Source organism: Bubalus kerabau, chromosome 10, assembly GCF_029407905.1.
Source record: "Bubalus kerabau isolate K-KA32 ecotype Philippines breed swamp buffalo chromosome 10, PCC_UOA_SB_1v2, whole genome shotgun sequence".
NCBI lineage: Eukaryota > Metazoa > Chordata > Mammalia > Artiodactyla > Bovidae > Bubalus > Bubalus kerabau.
The window spans coordinates 78058313-78076322 of NC_073633.1; the positions used below are offsets into that span (position 1 = coordinate 78058313).

Here is an 18010-nt window from a genome sequence, read left to right on the forward strand (position 1 = left end):
GTTTTGTGGTTTTTCTCTTATTACAGTGTTTTACTTGAACACATTTAAAAATGCCATTTTGAATACGACATTTAGTGTTAATATCCAAGACTATTATTTCTTCTCATAAAATGTTCCATTTTTTTTTTTCCCAATGTCTTCTTAATACTAGTCCAGACAAGTGGATATATTTCCTTCTACCAGCAGGTTGTGGCAAGTAAAACCTGACCTGTGATAATGTCACTCTTTCAATAGTAAGGACTAAGTGCCTGTTTTGAGCAGTGGAAAGTGAAACAAACCTTGATCAGTGTGTTATAGTTCCCAGCTGTGAGCCTCACTTAGGATAAACCAGAGCAGAGTATTAACCTGCTTTAATGACAAATTCAAAGAAGTAAGTTAATAAAATTTAATACTTAAAAGGCACCTTTCACCTCAATGTGAGCTCATTTTATGATGAAACCTTGGAGACTGGAATGAATATATTTTAAATGAAATTTCTCTATGAGTAAATTGCAGACCCCAGTGTAGTTTCTTTTGAAACTTCAAAGGCTTTGAGTACACCCAGAATGTTGCTTACAGAGTTTGGATGTGGATAAGATGGATATTTGTAGCATCTCAACCTTGCATGAGTCTGTTACCTAGATGACTGCGTATGGGATATCGTTTTTCAAAGAAATTAAGGGATTTTCTATCAAATCTCCATTACAACAGATGTTAGTTTTATGAGTGGAAAGTTATGTGAAACAAAATTTGTGGGTTACATCAGAGTAGAATATTCATATGTAACAGCACCATCTTATTTGACTAAGTAGGCATTAATTTCAGGAGTGCATGTTCATCTTTACAACCCTTCTGTCTTTGATAATTGAGAAAATCAAGGCATCAAATAATTAAGTAAAATCATACACACAATCCAGAATTAGAACACAGGTGAGTTTTTTTTTTTAAATCCAACTCTAGTTCTCTCTATCAGAGAAGGCAATGGCAACCCACTCCAGTACTCTTGCTTGGAAAATCCCATGGACGGAGCCTGGTAGGCTGCAGTCCATGGGGTTGCGAAGAGTCAGACATGACTGAGCGACTTCACTTTCACTTTTCACTTTCATGCACTGGAGAAGGAAATGGAAACCCACTCCAGTGTTCTTGCCTGGAGAATCACAGGGACGGCAGAGCCTGGTGGGCTGCCGTCTCTGGGGTCGCACAGAGTCGGACACAACCGAAGCGACTTAGCAGCAGCAGCAGTTCTAGCTATACTCTACTAGGTTGCATCCTATTTTTCGTATCTATTGGGTTGGCCAAAAAGTTAATTCGAGTTTTCCTGTACCATCTTACAGAAAACCCTGAACGAACTTTTTGGCCACCCCAGTATTAGTTTTTTCCCAATAGAGGACTAGCACTTTAAGTACAACACATAAATCTGTTCAAAGAATAGTGAGAACATTGGACTTGTGGTTAAGGATTTTCTGTACTCAGCTGCCAAAGTAAGGTATCCAGTCTTTAAAAAATAAATACTGTTATTTATTCTCAGTACCTTGTATGATGTATTTAAATAGAATGAATTAATTATTAACAAAATATTTCAAAGGCTTTCAAAACTTTTTTTCTGAGCCTACTTTATTATTGTGGAAATTACCTGCACCCGATTTGGGAAATCAGTTAAATTCTACCACCTGGATACATTGTAATTATTTTACCCTTACTATTGCCATACTTTGTTCAACAGGCCAAATTTAAACATTGTTAACTGACTGTATTAGATCAAAGGGAATGGTGAAAGATAACCTAATGGCAACAATTTACTAAATAACAGTATTCTGTTGATGAAATTATCCTCCATCTTAGTGATTTACTCTCCCAAGTGTGAACAAGTCTTTTATCTACATGAATTTCCTAAGTTTTACAACACTAGGACAGAAACAACTACTGAACATTAACCATCTGTGAAGCACTATGCCTCATGCTTTGTGAATAATCCTTGTAACAGTGCTAGTATTATTTCCACATTTTAACAAATGGGGATGCTTTGGTTAAGTAACCTACTAAAGGTCAGTACATTTTAAAAGGAGTAGAGTTTGGGTTTGAACCCAAGTGGTTAAACTGCAGAGTTCATGTCCTAGAAATGACTGTCAGACTTATAAACAACAGCTGTGTAAAACCAAGTCTGAGTAGACAAACTTCTTAAGACTTTGAGGAAATTTTATAGATCGAGTTCTAATATGGGATATAAGTGGTATCAACTAAATAACCATGTTGATATCTTTAATAGAAGTTCTGAGGAATTCATTACATAGAACATGATTTGGCTACTAACTACACTCTCTTTTAAGCAGATACTCATAGTATTGAATACGTTTACATGGTAATTGTAATGTATTATTTAGTATTCCTTACTTTCTTTCAATAAATATTTGATCTAAACTTCTCACTTTAGTCTGTGAACAGGTGACTTGGATAATCATTTCAAAATCTAAAGTGGCAGAAAACTTGTCAAAAAAATTAACAAAGTTAAAAAGTCTATCTACTGAGTGTTCTGGCCATCATTTTCTAATGGATTAACCAAGAATTCAGTTACTAGGTATCACATCCAAAAGGGGTGACTGAATGGATCTTACCACTTTACATGTATAAGTAAGAACATCATTTGACCCACACTTAATATTTATAGCCCAGCACATGGATGTACAGTATTAGGAAAAAGTTCTTATTTCACTTGCAAATTTATTATCTACATCTAGACCGGGAGAAGGCAAACTGTAGAACCTTGGCTGAATCCAGTTGCTTCCTGTTTCTGTATGCTCCATGAGCTAAACTTGGTGTCTGTAAGTTTTTAAGGCTGGAAGAAACCAAAGGAATAATATACTTTTTAACATATGAAAAGCATATGAATTTAAAATTTCAATTTTTCATAAATTTTTTTTTGAAATACAGTGTTTAAGTATTGTCTGCAGCTGCCTTTTGTCTACTATGGCAGAGTTGAGAAGCAGCAGAGACCTTACAGCTTGTGCATGAGTGCTCAGTCATGTCCAGCTCTTTGCTACCCCCTGGACTGTAGCCTACCAGGCTCCTCTGTCCATGGAATTTTCAAGGGAAGAATACTGGAATGGGTTGCTGTGCCCTTCTCCAGGGGATCTTCCCGATCCAGGGATTGAACCCAACGTCTCTTGCCGTCAGCAGACAGATTATTTACCATTGTGCCACCTGGGAAGCCACCTTATACCTTACAAAGCCTAAAGTACTATCTGGCCCTTTACAGAAAGTTTGCTGACCCCTGACCTACATATACTTGGAGAGGAGGGAGAGGAAGAAAAATTAGAAGTCCCAAATTAGCAATTCCTGGTTGAATTAGCCCCCAAGGTTTTGCATAGGATAGGTTGGGTTGAACCCCAACAGAATTTTAAGTGTCTTTAAATAAGGAATAAAGGTTCCAATTCATTACCTCCGTATGCTGCTGTTGCTGTTTAGTCACTCAGTCGTGTCTGACTCTTTGCGACCTCATGGACTGTAGCCTGCCAGGATCCTCTGTCCTTGGGATTCTCCAGGCAAGAATACTGGCGTGGGCTGCAGGGAAATTCCTGACCCAGGGATCAAACTCACATCTCCTGCATTGTTACCTATACTTCTTACGATGTATTGCTTTCATCTATTTATATTACTAGCTGCTAAAGGCATTTGAATTTGTAGTTAATGATTTAGATCAGGGGTCTGCAAACTTTTTCTGTAGAACCAGAGAGTAAATGTGTTTTAGGCTTTTTGGGCCAAGAGGCAAAATTGAGGCCATTATGTAGATAAATGAGATAAAATAAATTGGCACAGTTTTTTAAATTAACAAAATTCAAAATATAACTGAGTACATTTTTTTGTGGGCTTTCCAGGTGGCTCCGTGGTAAAGAATCTGCGTGCCAAGCAGGAGACTTGGGTTCGATCCCTGGGTCTGGAAGAGCCTCTGGAGAAGGAAATGGCAGTTAACTCCAGTATTCTTGCCTGGGGAATTCCATGGACAGAGAAGCTTGGTGGACTACAGTCCACGGGGTCGAAAAGAGTCAGACACGACTTAATGACTAAACAGCATCAACAAATTTTTAATAGTGCTTTGGGGGGGGTGATTAGATTTAGTTGGGGTTCTAAGTGTTCCATCATCAAAATGAATTGTAATTGGTCACCTGCTAATGGTTATATGTAATGAGATTTTACATATTTCATCTTTAAAAAAGTCTTTTCAGACACTTACTGCCAGATATTGGAACATGTGATTTTAACTGAGCATGTACATCATTTGGAAGGCTTTTCTTATCCCCCCTTGGTATTTAGCTTTTTGCATGTCATTACAGTAATACATTTATCACTTCCAGTTGAAGAAGTTCAGCTATAGTTAAATGGGTTCTGAAACATGGAAATTTCTTTACATTTGCACCAAGGTTCCAAAAATGCTAAACTCAGAAAAATATATCCACTAATATGTGTGAGAATGGAAACCTTGTTCCTTAATTTTTGATAGATGAGAAATGTAGTCATTTCATACTCTTGCGGTATGTTTCACATTAGTTACTTTTGTCCTGTAATTGTGGTTGATATATTTGAGAAATATTATCAAGCCTTTAGCAACTAACTTCCAAAGACATTCAGTATTTAGAAGTGTTTAAGGTTGGTTAAGAAAAATTTCAGTCTTGGCCATGAACCCAAAAAATTGCAGTCAGACTTTACAGTCGCTAAGCAAATCAAGCTTAGGTTAAGAGTGTCAGGAAATTTGGCTTCAATTTCAGACAAAATTGAAGGACTCTGAGGATGATTAAAGTCCATGAAAGCAAATGAAGTTTATCATTGACATTACTGGTTCATTAACAAGTGATAGATTCAAATATTGCTGCAAGGTACTTGCTGGTGAATAATATAGTGAATAACTATAGGTTTTAAACACCTTACATTTTCATAAGCTTTTAAGTTTCTCCACTAGATCTATTTTTTAACCTCACACTTTCTTTTACCATCATTAGTTATAACAGATCAGATTCTGCTTCAGGTTTTACCGAATTCATTTCAACGTCTTTGAAAGTATTCACCAATAGTTCCATGCAGAGTATTCATGGAGGCTAATTCTTAAGTAACTTCAAACTCAGAATTGACACTTCAAATAAGCGAGAACTGAGCTATATTAGAAACATCTATAAACTGTGGAAAATTCTGAAAGAGATGGGAATACCAGACCACCTGATCTGCCTCTTGAGAAATTTGTATGCAGGTCAGGAAGCAAGAGTTAGAACTGGACAAGGAACAACAGACTGGTTCCAAATAGGAAAAGGAGTTTGTCAAGTCTGTATATTGTCACCCTGTTTATTTAACTTATATGCAGAGTACATCATGAGAAACGCTGGACTGGAAGAAATACAAGCTGGAATCAAAATTGCCGGGAGAAATATCAATAACCTCAGATATGCAGATGACACCACCCTTATGGCAGAAAGTGAAGAGGAACTAAAAAGCCTCTTGATGAAAGTGAAAGTGATGAATGAAAAAGTTGGCTTAAAGCTCAACATTCAGAAAACAAAGATCATGGCATCTGGTCCCATTACTTCTGGGAAGTAGATGGGGAAACAGTGGAAACAGTGTCAGACTATTTTTCTGGGCTCCAAAATCACTACAGATGGTGACTGCAGCCATGAAATTAAAAGACGCTTACTCCTTGGAAGGAAAGTTATGACCAACCTAGATAGTATATTCAAAAGCAGAGACATTACTTTGCCAACAAAGGTTTGTCTAGTCAAGGCTATGGTTTTTCCTGTGGTCATGTTTGGATGTGAGAGTTGGACTGTGAAGAAGGCTGAGCGCCGAAGAATTGATGCTTTTGAACTGTGGTGTTGGAGAAGACTGTTGAGAGTCCCTTGGACTGCAAGGAGATCCAACCAGTCCATTCTGAAGGACATCAGCCCTGGGATTTCTTTGGAAGGAATGATACTGAAGCTGAAACTCCAATACTTTTGGCCACCTCATGCGAAGAGTTGACTCATTGGAAAAGACTCTGATGCTGGGAGGGATTGGGGGCAGGAGGAGAAGGGGACGACAAAGGATGAGATGGCTGGATGGCATCACCAACTCGATGGACGTGAGTCTGAGTGAACTCCGGGAGTTGGTGATGGACAGGGAGGCCTGGCGTGCTGTGATTCATGGGGTCGCAGAGTCCGACACGACTGAGCGACTGATCTGATCTGATCTGATCAACTCATCAAGAGTAAACAACTACTTGGACTCATTTACCATTTTGACTATTGATATTTCCAGTGTTCACAACTCTTTGGGCAACTGTCCTTGCCAAAAGGCTAACAGTCCTAAACAAAACTTGCTTTCTCTGGACATATTTCTTAAGACTCCTGCTTTCAAACAAACACAATTAACTCTCCGTCAGTAAACAATTTTCCTTTCTTGACTTAAAAAAGTCACTTGGAGACTTTTTGGTTGTAGCCCCACTTTCATTTTTTATAAGGAAATTCTACTGTGAATTTCCAGTTTAAATATGTAATTTTTCTGACAGTTGCTTGTCTGTGACTTGGAAATACTGATGAGTAGTTCTTTAGGAAATGTCAAAGTATATTTTACTTTAGCTCAGTTATGGATGCTTTATCATCTAATTCAGTATCAAAAATGTTCATACTCTACCATACTTTAAAAGCTCAACATGGATGTCCACTTTTGTTGTTTTGGAATGATGGATATACACTCATAATAGTAAAATAAAATGTTATAGCCTGACAATATATGTTGCACTTCAAATGCTGTTGTGTTATAACCATGTCACTGATTTGTAGTGTGCTGAGCAGCAATGGCACCCCACTCCAGTACTCTTGCCTGGAAAATCCCATGGACGGAGGAGCCTTGTAGGCTGCAGTCCATGGGGTCACTAAGAGTCGGACACAACTGAGCAACTTCACTTTCACTTTTCACTTTCATGCATTGGAGAAGAAAATGGCAACCCACTCCAGTGTTCTTGCCTGGAGAATCCCAGGGACGGTGGGGCCTGGTGGGCTGCCATCTATGGGGTTGCACAGAGTTGGACACGACTGAAGCGACTTGGCAGCAGCAGCAGCAGCAGAGCAGCAATGTGAAGTGATAAAAATCATATCCCATGTGTATTGCAGCTAACTACTCAGCTCTGGTGTTATACAATGAGGGCAGCCATAAGCCAGTATGTAAACAAATAAGCATAAAAAATAAGTTCCAATAAAACTTTATTTATGGACACTGAAATTCAAATTTCATATAATTTTCATGCCCATTCTCAGCTTACTTGCCATACAACAGGTGGTGGACCAGATTTGGTCTGCTGGATGTAGTTTGCCCGTCTCTGATCTAAATAATCTCATTTGTTATTATTAATACTTCTATATTAACAGTAAGTATAGGAGTATTTACATATAACTTAGCTACACTCTTCAACTAAGGATAACTGTAAAATATTAGTGCTTTCCTAGTTAGCATGCAGTTATCATACTTTCAAAAACTATTTTCCCGACAATATTTAAACATATTTATCTAATGTTAGATATATATGATGATAAAATTATAAAACAAAATATATTTAGTAGGCTTATTTAAATTTTAATTTGATAATTCCCGATTTATACGACTGTGTTAGTCTCTCAGTCATATCTGACTCTTTGCGAACCCGTGGACTACAGCCTGCTAGGCACCTCTCTGCCCATGGGATTCTCCAGGCAAGAATATTGGAGTGGGTTGCCATTCCCTTCTCCAGGGGCTCTTGCAGATGCAGGGATCGAATCTAGGTCTCCTGCATTGCAGGCAGATTCTTTACCATCTGAGCCACCAGGGAAGCCTCAAGGGTAAAATAAAAGGGTTCAATACTAAAGTAACTGCTAAAATAAAATCATACAAATGATAGTTCACTATCACAAAGGTCTAGTGGGGAGATGGAGAAAATATTTCCAATTAAGTGACTGAAGCAATTTGCATATTTTCTTCTTAAAAGTCTTTATCTGTCCTCTGGCGTTTAAGAGGTGGATCTTCATGATTGTCTGTAACAAATCCAGAAAACCTATATTATGTAAGATACTTAACATTTAAAATAACTTTTAAAAAGCAAATAATATAGGCATTTTAAACATTTCAATGTACTCAACTCATGCATGAAATAGCAACATTGCCGTGGATTTAATGAAATAGCCTTCTACCAGACTTGACAGTGTGTCATCGTAAAGTCTGTAAAAGTGTGAGAAATTAGTCACAGTTGAATGGCAAGGGGTCTTGAACTGAATTAAACTAGAATTAGTTTAATCTATTTCTAAGTTTAAAAAAGAATATAAAATATATATGTTGCCCAAGAAAGTTATGTTAAATTTTGTATTACAGCTTACATTTAATTTCCCAGAAATCGCTCACCTTGATTTACGGTCTGGTTCTTGTAAAGTATAGCAGCAGGAATCCGAAAAGTGATGCATAACATTTCCTTGTTAGGCGCCACATTTCTTACTAGGTGAACTGAACTACATGCCTCCAAGGAGATGCCCAACACAGTTGCAGCTCGTTGCTGAACATCCTTAGCTGGATTAGCATCTTTGGAAAAGCTGTAGCAGTGCACGGTGGGAAGGAGTTCACTGCCACATGGCTGTCCGTCTAAGAGCGCTTTGAGAGCGCTGAGAAACTCAATAGCCTTTGCTGGCAAATTCATGACAATGTGCACAGAGTGTTTTCTTTCTTTAGACAGTGGTCCTAGCTGCTGCATTAACTCTTCTCTGACTGGTCCTTGCAGGAAGTCTTTCCCATCCAAGTTAAAGACTTTTACTTTTTGGTCCACTTTATTTAATTTACAATTGTGCAGTAGCCATTTATGGGATTCAGGATTGAGATCATTAGCAAACACAGTGCAGTTTTTCTTTGCTGCTGGAATGGCAAAGGGCCCAACCCCAGCAAAAACATCAAATAGGACATCCCCAGGTTTGAGAAGTTCTGTGATACGGCTGTGTTCTGTGGAGAGACGAGGATTCCAATAGACTTTTGAAAAATCAAATTCATAGGTATAATTGTTTTCTCGAACCTGAAAAAAGTATTATGCTTTTGGTTAAACTGTTTAGTCTTAAATTCCAGCCACTGATATTGGATAGATGCATTCACACATACACACATTAAAATACTACTATTAAGAGCAAATTACAGTGAGTTTAAAGGCATTTAAATTAGAAATCTGGTGTTTATGCTAAACTTGAGGGTAGTTACTATCTTGCATTAGATGTTTTCATGAGAGGAGTCATCTCTTCAAAACCAAACAGCTCTCCATCTCATCCTAAAGGACCATAAAGTGGCTCCCCGATCACACTAGGAATTTTTCAGATAGGCCAATTGACTGGCTTAATTATATTATCTCCTGTCACCTGATAGAAGAAAGCCTTTAGGGTGAAACAACACACTACATCTGTCTTCATGGTGGGTAGCTAAATTGCAGACAGTCTTCCACACAGCAAACATGCTTTGCTTCCTTAGTTTTCAGTTTGGCAAGATAGATGCATCATGTGTCAGTGAATTTCAAGGTACTTCGTTATGTTTTTAGACAGTTTCCTGGACTCTGCAGGTTTCATGTCTATAAATAGAGCCAGTGTATAGAATAAATTATTCCCATGTTTTTGCCTTTCCCAAATCTGAGTTTTCATGGACAAACTAAGTACAGTGAAGCTAAGTCTTGAACAAAATTAAAACTTTATAGCATTTCTTTGGGGACTATTATAAACATGATAGAAAACAGAAAACAAAATTAAAACTACAATTGTGAAATGTGACCTCACCTATCATCTTAAACCCCTTATTTTAACAGATGAAGAATCAAAGGCCAGAAAGTTCCTAAGTTCTATAAATCTAATAGAGACATCTTCTATATTCTCTCTTCATGGACCTTAATTCCAAATTTGTACTTATTTTTTCCTCTTGACCACATCAAATGCTCTAATCATATTATTAAGTTTCAAGAGTTTGAAATATTTCTTCATGATTCTGCCAACTAAGAGTCAATCTAGGTGTATAATATAACCTGGAAGGCTTAAATGTGTCTTGGGATGCTTTTCCTGAAATCTCCTTTCTACTTGTCTTTAAGCTCTTTAGTGTGAGTCACAGATCTAGATCTAGATTAAATGATGCTAAGTACCCCTCTGGTTTTACTCATGCTGTCTTTGATATCTTGTTCCCTTAGTTAAGCATTGCTTTCAGGAGATCCACTTTAGCAATGTTTTTAAATACTACTTAAATGTTGCATGAGCTCTTAAATTTAAATGTGATTGTGTTTGGAGCAAAGAAATTATATTGAGTTTTCATATTTATTTGATAGTATATATACTAGGCATAAAGTATGTCCTAAGAACAAACTTTAGTTGACTTGGGAAGTCAATCACAAGGCATTTATAAAATTACAGAAGTTTCTCAGTTTATAGAAGTTTACATCTTCTTTCTAAGAAGAATGATACTACCCGACACCCTAAGGGTCACTACCCAGTAAAGCACATGCACAGTGTTCAGTCTGGGTGCCTAAAGTTCAGTGTGTCTTAGTGTCAGCTGAGTTGAGCACAGTTATTATCAAAGGATTCACATCCAAATCTTGCTTGCCATAACAGACCTCATTCATTGTACACAAGCAGTAGGTAGTGGAGGTTTGGTATACAGGGCAGGACTAAGCATGGACTCGAGTCAGAAGCCTGACTCAAAAACCCTCTGCTCAGTCAGTCCTTCTTAGTTCATGTGCATCAAGAGAATATTAATAACAACAACCATTATCTGGGGGTCTCTCAGGATTTGTTTAGCCTGTTTCTTAGCTTGAGTACAAAATTTCACATAATGTTAACATGTAATTATCTAAGGCTTTAACTTAAAAACAGTTTATTATATCCAACACTACAGAGGGTTTTGGGGGTGGAAGATGAGAAAATGGTTTATATCAGGAATCTATTCCTATATATTTTAAGTTATTTTTTCTTTGAAATAGGTTTTGTTTTTCTTATAGAAGTATGTGCTCACACTTTAGAAAAGTATAAAGATAACAAAGGTCACCAGAAACTATACCAAATGAAAACATGCTCACTGTTAACATTCTGATATTATGCATATTTACATACTCAAAATCATCATACCTAAAATGGAACTCAGTTATGTATACTGTTCTACAGTTTATTTTTTGTCACTTGGCTTGTCAGTAGACAGTTTACTTTCAGTATGGAGCAATACTGCATAGGAACCTTGAATGTTAGGTCCATGAATCAAGGCAAATTGGAAGTGGTCAAACAGGAGATGCCAAGAGTGAATGTCAACATTTTAGGAATCAGCAAACTAAAATGGACTGGAATGGGTGAATTTAACTCAGATGACTATTATATCTACTACTGTGGGCAAGAATCCCTTAGAAGAATTGGAGTAGCCATCATAGTCAACAAAAGTCTGAAATGCAGTACTTGGATGCAATCTCAAAAATGACACAATGATTTCTGTTCGTTTCCAAGGCAAACCATTCAATATCATGGTAATCCAAGTCTATGCCCTAACCAGTAATGCTGAAGAAGTTGAACAGTTCTATGAAGCCCTACAAGACCTTCTAGAACTAACACCCAAAAGAGATGTCCTTTCCATTATAGGGGACTGGAATGCAAAAGCAGGAAGTCAAGAGATACCTGGAGTAACAGGCAAATTTGGCTGTGGAGTACAGAATGAAGCAGGGCAAAGGCTAATAGAGTTCTGCCAAGAGAATGCACTGGTCATAGCACCTCTTCCAAACACCCTCTTCCAACAACCCAAGAGAAGACTGTACACATGGACATCACCAGATGGTCAACACCAAAATCAGACTCATTATATTCTTTGCAGCCAAAGATGGAGAAGCTCTATACGGTCAGCAAAACCAAGACCAGGAGCTAACTGTGGCTCAGATCATGAGCTCCTTATTGCCAAATTCAGATTTAAATTGAAGTAGGGAAAACCACTAGACCATTCAGGTATGACCTAAATCAAATTCCTTACAATTATACAATTAAAGTGACAAATAGATTCAAGGGTTTAGATCTGATAGATAAGAGTGCCTAAAGAACTATGGATGGAGGTTCGTGACATTGTACAGGAGGCAGTGATCAAGACCATCCCCCAAAAAGAAATGCAAAAAGGCAAAATGGCTGTCTGAGGAGGCCTTACAAATAGCTGTGAAAAGAACAGAAGCGAAAGGCAAAGTAAAAAAGGAAAGATATACCCCTTTGAATGCAGAGTTCCAAAGAATAGCAAGGAGAGATAAGAAAGCCTTCCTCAGTGATCAATGCAGAGAAAGAGAGGAAAACAATAGAATGGGAAAGACTAGAGATCTCATCAATAAAATTAGAGATACCAAGGGAACATTTCATGCAAAGATGGGCACAATAAAGGACAGAAGTGGGATGGACCTAACAGAAGCAGGAGATATTAAGAAGAGGTGGCAAGAATACACAGAAGAACTATACAAAAAAGATCTGCATGACCTAGATAACCATGATGGTGTGATCTCTCACCTAGAGCCACATGCAAAGAACTGACTCATTTGAAAAGACCCTGATGCTGGAAACGATTGAAGGCAGTAGGAGAAGGGGACAACAGAGGATGAGGTGGTTGGATGGCATTACCAACTCAATGGACATGAGTTTGAGTAAGCTCCGGGAGTTTGTGATGGACAGGGAAGCCTGGTATACTGCAGTCCGTGGGGTCACAAAGAGTCGGACACGACTGAGCAACTGAACTGATGGAGCTAATAATCTTCAATGATGGAGTATTCCATTGTATTATTAATCTAAAATTTAACCAGTTATCTACTGATGATATTTAGATTGTTTTCATTCCATCATGTTTATTTATTATTATAAAAATGATGTAGGTGTCTAGTGGTTAAAATTCCATACTTCCACTGCTGGGGGGACATGGGTTCAATCCCTGGTTGGGTACATCATTACAATCTTGTGCAGTTATATTCTTGAGATAACTTCCTATACATGGAGTGCTAGGTCAAAGGATGTATCTATTCAAAATTGCAATATATTACCATACACTCTTCCACTCTTCCTGACTATATCAAATTCGCTCTCCCATCAATAATATATGTAAATGCTTACATTCTCACATACTCATCAATACTGGCTATTTTCTTAATCTGTTATCCTGATTTCAAAAGTTAATCTTGATATACACTGTATTAGGAGACAATAAAATATTCCATACCTTTGTCATCATATTCTCCTCTCCAGATAGTACTTCCATTTCAAAATTTCGGTAGGTATTATCAATGGTATTGATTTTATTTACTGCTGAGGTGATTCCTGGATTTTTGTCAATCATAACTTGGCCTAAAAGCACAGAAATCATGATAAATACTGCCTTCTGGTTGCAAAATAAAAGCTAAAATTGCAAATATGAAATGGATGTGAACTATATTTTCTGGTTTATAGTCAAAAATTGCACCTATTTTGTATGCATGCATTCTAAGTGGCTTCAGTCGTGTTCGACTCTTGGCAACTGTATGGAATGTAGCCCACCAGGCTCCTCTGTCCATGGGATTCTCCAGGCAAGAATATTGGAGTGGGTTGCCATGCCCTCCTCCAGGGGATCTTTTCCGACCCAGGGATAGAACCCAGGTCTTTTATGTCTTCTGCATTGACAGATGGGTTCTTCACTAGCACCACCTGGGAAGCTGATGTGTGTAGAGGAATGCAATTCTAAAAATTCAACAGATTACTAAAGTTAGTGTCTGACAGCCCCTATGCAAACACACAGAAAATGTGTGGGTACATTTATAAAGAAAAAATTTTGAAGAGCTTGTTCTAATATTTTTCCATGTCTTTTACTTAGTCTTTTCAAATGTATCAATACAACAGTAAGCAAACAGGTAGGCCCAGGGAACTGGTTAAAAAATAGAAGAGATGTTAAGGACTATGGAAACAAATGGTTTCAGAAAACACTAGCCTGTCCCCACTGGCCTCAAACCAAATGTTTGCTTTATTGTGTATTTAAAATAGATACTTCCACTTTGGAATGCATACTAGCAAAATAATGTTTTCAAATAAAAGAAACATAGATTATTTACTTTTCTCTAAATAAAATGTTTATTTATTTAAATTGTTCTTTATGTCAAATAGTTTCCAGAGCACAAAAAGCTACAAAGGTTAAAGGACACTAGCAATGGTATATTGATGCCCTATAATCAAAGTCTGCATTTTTGTCAGCACTTAAAAAAATTTACAAGAATCTATATGCTATCTCATTGTATAAAGAAAGATACGTTGATTTGTAAGTAAGTATAAAGTACTCCATAATACAAATACAACAGAGGACGACAGAGGGTGAGATAACGGTTGGAAGGCATCACCAACTCAATGGAAATGAGTTTGAGCAAGCTCCAGGAGCTGGTGATGGACAGGGAAGCCTGGTGTGCTGCAGTCCATGGGGTTGCAAAGAGTTGGACATGACTGAGCGACTGAACTGAACTGATAATACAAACATGCTTAAATACCAACTGGAATTTGTCTAATTTCTCTCTGATTAATTAGATACCTGATTTTGAATATGATAATGTCAAACTATTGTCAATCGTTGTTTTATCTTGTTCTGCTTCAGGTATCAGAACTCAATTTTTAAGGTACAGAAGTTAGTTTGAAATGAAGAATTAAAAAAAACATTCTAAAGGTCTATAGTAAAAACTTTAAAATTACTTCTGTATGAAAATGTTTCATTTTCAATCTGTGAGTACCCTTTTATGAGAGTGAGTTTATAAGAGTGCTAAAAGAATGTTGAGTTAGGACAGGCAATGATTCAACGGAAAGCCTAGACTTGACATTTGTACCAGATCATAATTATAAGGCTCTACTTAAGTATTTATTATGTTATCACTATGCATTATTAGTCCCTTTCATCAATAAAAACAAAGTAAACGCATAACAGCATATCTCTGAAATTCTACCCATGCAAAACACTGAACACTACATTTTAAAGCTGAAAATAATTCCCAGAAGTTCTGACAATTACTCTATTAAAAATATTAATCTGGAGAATGCATGGACATTAAATATTCATATAAGGACAAGAGCGATTTTGATTAGTCTTCTACTTCTTTCTTAGCCCAAAGAATAAAAGACCCATGCTTTAACTCTGGGCTACAGAGTTGTTTCTAAAAAGCTAGGAGTACTAAAAAAACAAAGTATGGTGCCTACCATATAGAAGAGGCTCAATTACCTGAATTGATGAAAGCATGCGTAAACACAGTCTTTCCCTTTTGACTATGAAACACTCAAATTTATGAAACCTAGCATTCAACACAGTCCTGAAGGACTAATAAGTTCTGGATACCAAAATGATAAGTTGCCAAAGAATTGTGCCAAAGCAAATGATTGAAGTTAATGCTTATGTATTGTAAACACAAAAGCTTGAACTGATTTTTACAGCTTGCTTGACTCTGGGAGGGCTTCCCTGGTGGCTCAGTGGTAAAGAGTTCACCTGCCAACGCAGGAAATGTGGGTTCGATCCCTGGGTCAGGAAGATCCCCTGGAGAAGGAAATGGCAATCCATTCCAGTACTTTTGCCTGGGAAACCCCATGGACTGGGGAGCCTGGTGGGCCACAGTCAATGGTGTCTCTAAGAGTCGAACACGACTTAGCAACTAAACAGCAACAACAAATGACTCTGGGAAGGCTATTCCAAAGTGGCCCTTAAAGGAGAGTATGGAGCTCAAGATCCTGCTTAAAATTAAAATGATAAAATGTCCCGTTTCTATAATTAGGCATTTACATTTTTTTTAAACTAAAATTAGAACTTGCTAATTGGTTTCTAATATGTGACTATTACTAAGACACACCTACCAATTAAATGCTTGTAAGGTAGTTGATGATCTCGAAGGTTCAGGTGAACAATGTGTCCAACTCTGCTAAACCCTGAGGTCACATCTTGACCTTCAGGAAGCACAGCTCTCAAGATTTCTTCTGACTTAAAGTTTTCGTAAGTTAAGTCCAAATTATATTTCGATATCTGTGGATTAACATTCAGCTGCTTTAAAATACTGAGTTCTTCTTTCTCAAAGGAGTCAACAGTAAACATTTTATAGGGATCCAACATAATTAGTCTACCTTCTCCATCTTCTGGATCTTCAATCACACGTTTTATGCCTGGGCGCTGCAGTGCTGCTCTTTTAAGGGATCGCATCAGTTTATTGACTACTTCTTTCCTCACTTTAAGCACTGGGATGGTGACTGTCTTTTTAAAAGCTGTTCTATCAAGTTCTGTCATTCCTCGAACTTCAGAGGGTGGGGAAAACAATTCAGAGTCTCTGTGATTTGTTTCTATTTCAGGCATGGTTGAGAATCTTTTTCTTTGATCCAGCAAGAAAATAACAGGTACTCTGCTAAGCTTCTGTATCAACGATGCCCAAGGTAGTAGAATCAGTGATGCTGACTCAGTTATTCTACAGCTTTCCACTTTGAGAAGTCTTGAGAATCCAAATTGTTTCAATAAGCTCCTAAAAATAAAGCATTCAATAAAAAGAACTACCATAAAGCTACAAACTAGCTTAACATATTCACAAGTCTTAATAAAACTTTTAATTGTTTCAAATAACCTGCTAAATGCCAAAGATTAAAACTTTTAGTGGTATGTGAGAAGTGTAATATTAATAATTTTTCCAGGATAGGATGAGTTTTATTAGTAGTAAATAATAAATCTGTATACTTCCAGCCCACCTGTGGCCTGGACTAGGGTTTAGTGATCCATCACTCTCGCTATAGTCAACAAACCTCCCCGCCCACGATTTTCTACAGAACATTTTGGGAATGGAAGGCCGAAATTTAAGGTAAAGGATCATCTCTAAACGAAATGGTCACTATATTGATAATTTTACCAATGTCAATATTTAAAAGGATATTCTTATGGAAGCTTATTGGGTCAGATATTGTGCTGAACGCTTTACAGTAATAATCTTGGGAGGTGTGTGGTGTTGCATTCTCATTTCTGCAAAGGTGTAAACTAAAGCTCAGAAATAGGTTAATTGACCCAAAATCTTGTTGCTGTAAATCGTTGAGCAAGGATTAAAATCCAGGGCCTGCGTTCTTAATCTATTTCTATGCTGTCTTTGATGTTTTACTGCCACAAGTCCTACCTATAAGTAGAGGTTTCAGTATTTCTAGGATGGGAAATTTGCTGAGTGTTACATGCACATCCCATTAGTATCCGTTTTTCATTTTGCCTTCCGGAATACCAAAGAAGTAACTGTTAAGAAATGGCCCTGCCTAGGAACCCTGTAAAGCAACTGTCAAAAAGTTGACAGGGTTCAAACTGGGTTTAGCAGTTAACCAGATGTGTGATCTTGGGTAAATTACTTAACGTGAATCTCTGCTTTCCACAAGTAAGATGTGGCTAAAGGTTCTATCGGAAAGTTCTGAAGCGATGGAACACCCCTCACTTCCCCGTCCTCAGGCCTAGGCTCTGCACCGGGCGGTGGGGGACTTCCCGACGTTTTAACGCCCAGACAACGCGAGGCGGAGAGCCGCCGAGCCGACCGGTTCCGCCACCGGACCCTCAGCCCCTTCGAACTATCTATCAAGGGCACCACGGCCGCCACTTCACCAACGTCACCATCCCAATTCCCGGCGTCGCCCCATCGCTGGCTCCAAGACCAGACCCTCACCTCATGCTCTGGTACAACTCGGAAGCGTGTCTTCGGCGGGTGGGCGGGCCCTCGATGACACCATCAAGGTTCGCCGCCGAGAGGCGAGCGTCATCAGATCACGTCGATCCCTCTTTTCGTCCCGGCCCCGGTGAAGTACGGGAACCCGGAAGGGCCGGGAACGTAGGCCCGCCTCCAGCGCGACTACAGGCGGGAGGGCAGGGGTAGCAGCTAGTGGATGGACTGGGTAGTCGACCAGCGAGCCGCATGGAGGTCCCAGCGGGGGTCATCAGCGCCGAGTCCGGCTGGTTTGTCTCTACTCAGGAGGCTGAAGAGGCGGAGGCGGAAGAGTCTAGCCCGTTGCTTAGCAACGTAAGTTTGCTCCGCTGGCTCCCC

General features: G+C 38.4%; 2 protein-coding genes across 4 annotated transcripts in view; one reads left to right on the top strand and one right to left on the bottom strand.

The window, feature by feature from the left end:
• Nucleotides 1-7181: 7181 nt before the first annotated feature.
• On the bottom strand, nt 7182-17788 carry TRMT5 (tRNA methyltransferase 5). 2 transcript variants are annotated; one of them, XM_055538247.1, is made up of 5 exons: nt 17636-17788; nt 15819-16471; nt 13189-13313; nt 8365-9019; nt 7182-8000 (listed from the first exon to the last, which is right to left on the bottom strand). In XM_055538247.1, the coding sequence occupies exons 1-5, from the start codon at nt 17638-17640 to the stop codon at nt 7948-7950; spliced, it is 1491 nt and encodes a 496-aa protein (XP_055394222.1). In that variant the 5' UTR covers nt 17641-17788; the 3' UTR covers nt 7182-7947. The 2 variants fall into 2 exon arrangements, with proteins under 2 accessions (XP_055394222.1, XP_055394223.1); XM_055538248.1 differs by lacking the exon at nt 7182-8000 and adding an exon at nt 8052-8184.
• The window catches only part of SLC38A6 (solute carrier family 38 member 6), a 76171-nt gene continuing 75901 nt past the window's right edge, over nt 17741-18010 (top strand). Inside the window, exon 1 of one of the 2 annotated variants that reach the window (XM_055538251.1) lies at nt 17741-17986. In XM_055538251.1, coding sequence (XP_055394226.1) covers nt 17853-17986 — 134 coding nt within the window. In that variant the 5' untranslated portion in view covers nt 17741-17852. The remainder of the gene's footprint in view (nt 17987-18010) is intronic. The other variant, XM_055538249.1, reaches the window with a different exon arrangement.

Excerpts from the sequence above, each read along its gene's own strand:
- TRMT5 (XM_055538247.1), bottom strand. Across the intron at positions 13,314-15,818 it reads ACCTTACAAGCATTTAATTG|GCCAAGTTATGATTGACAAA; the intron begins GTAGGTGTGTCT and ends CTGTGCTTTTAG. Across the intron at positions 9,020-13,188 it reads AGGAGAATATGATGACAAAG|GTTCGAGAAAACAATTATAC; the intron begins GTATGGAATATT and ends TACTTTTTTCAG.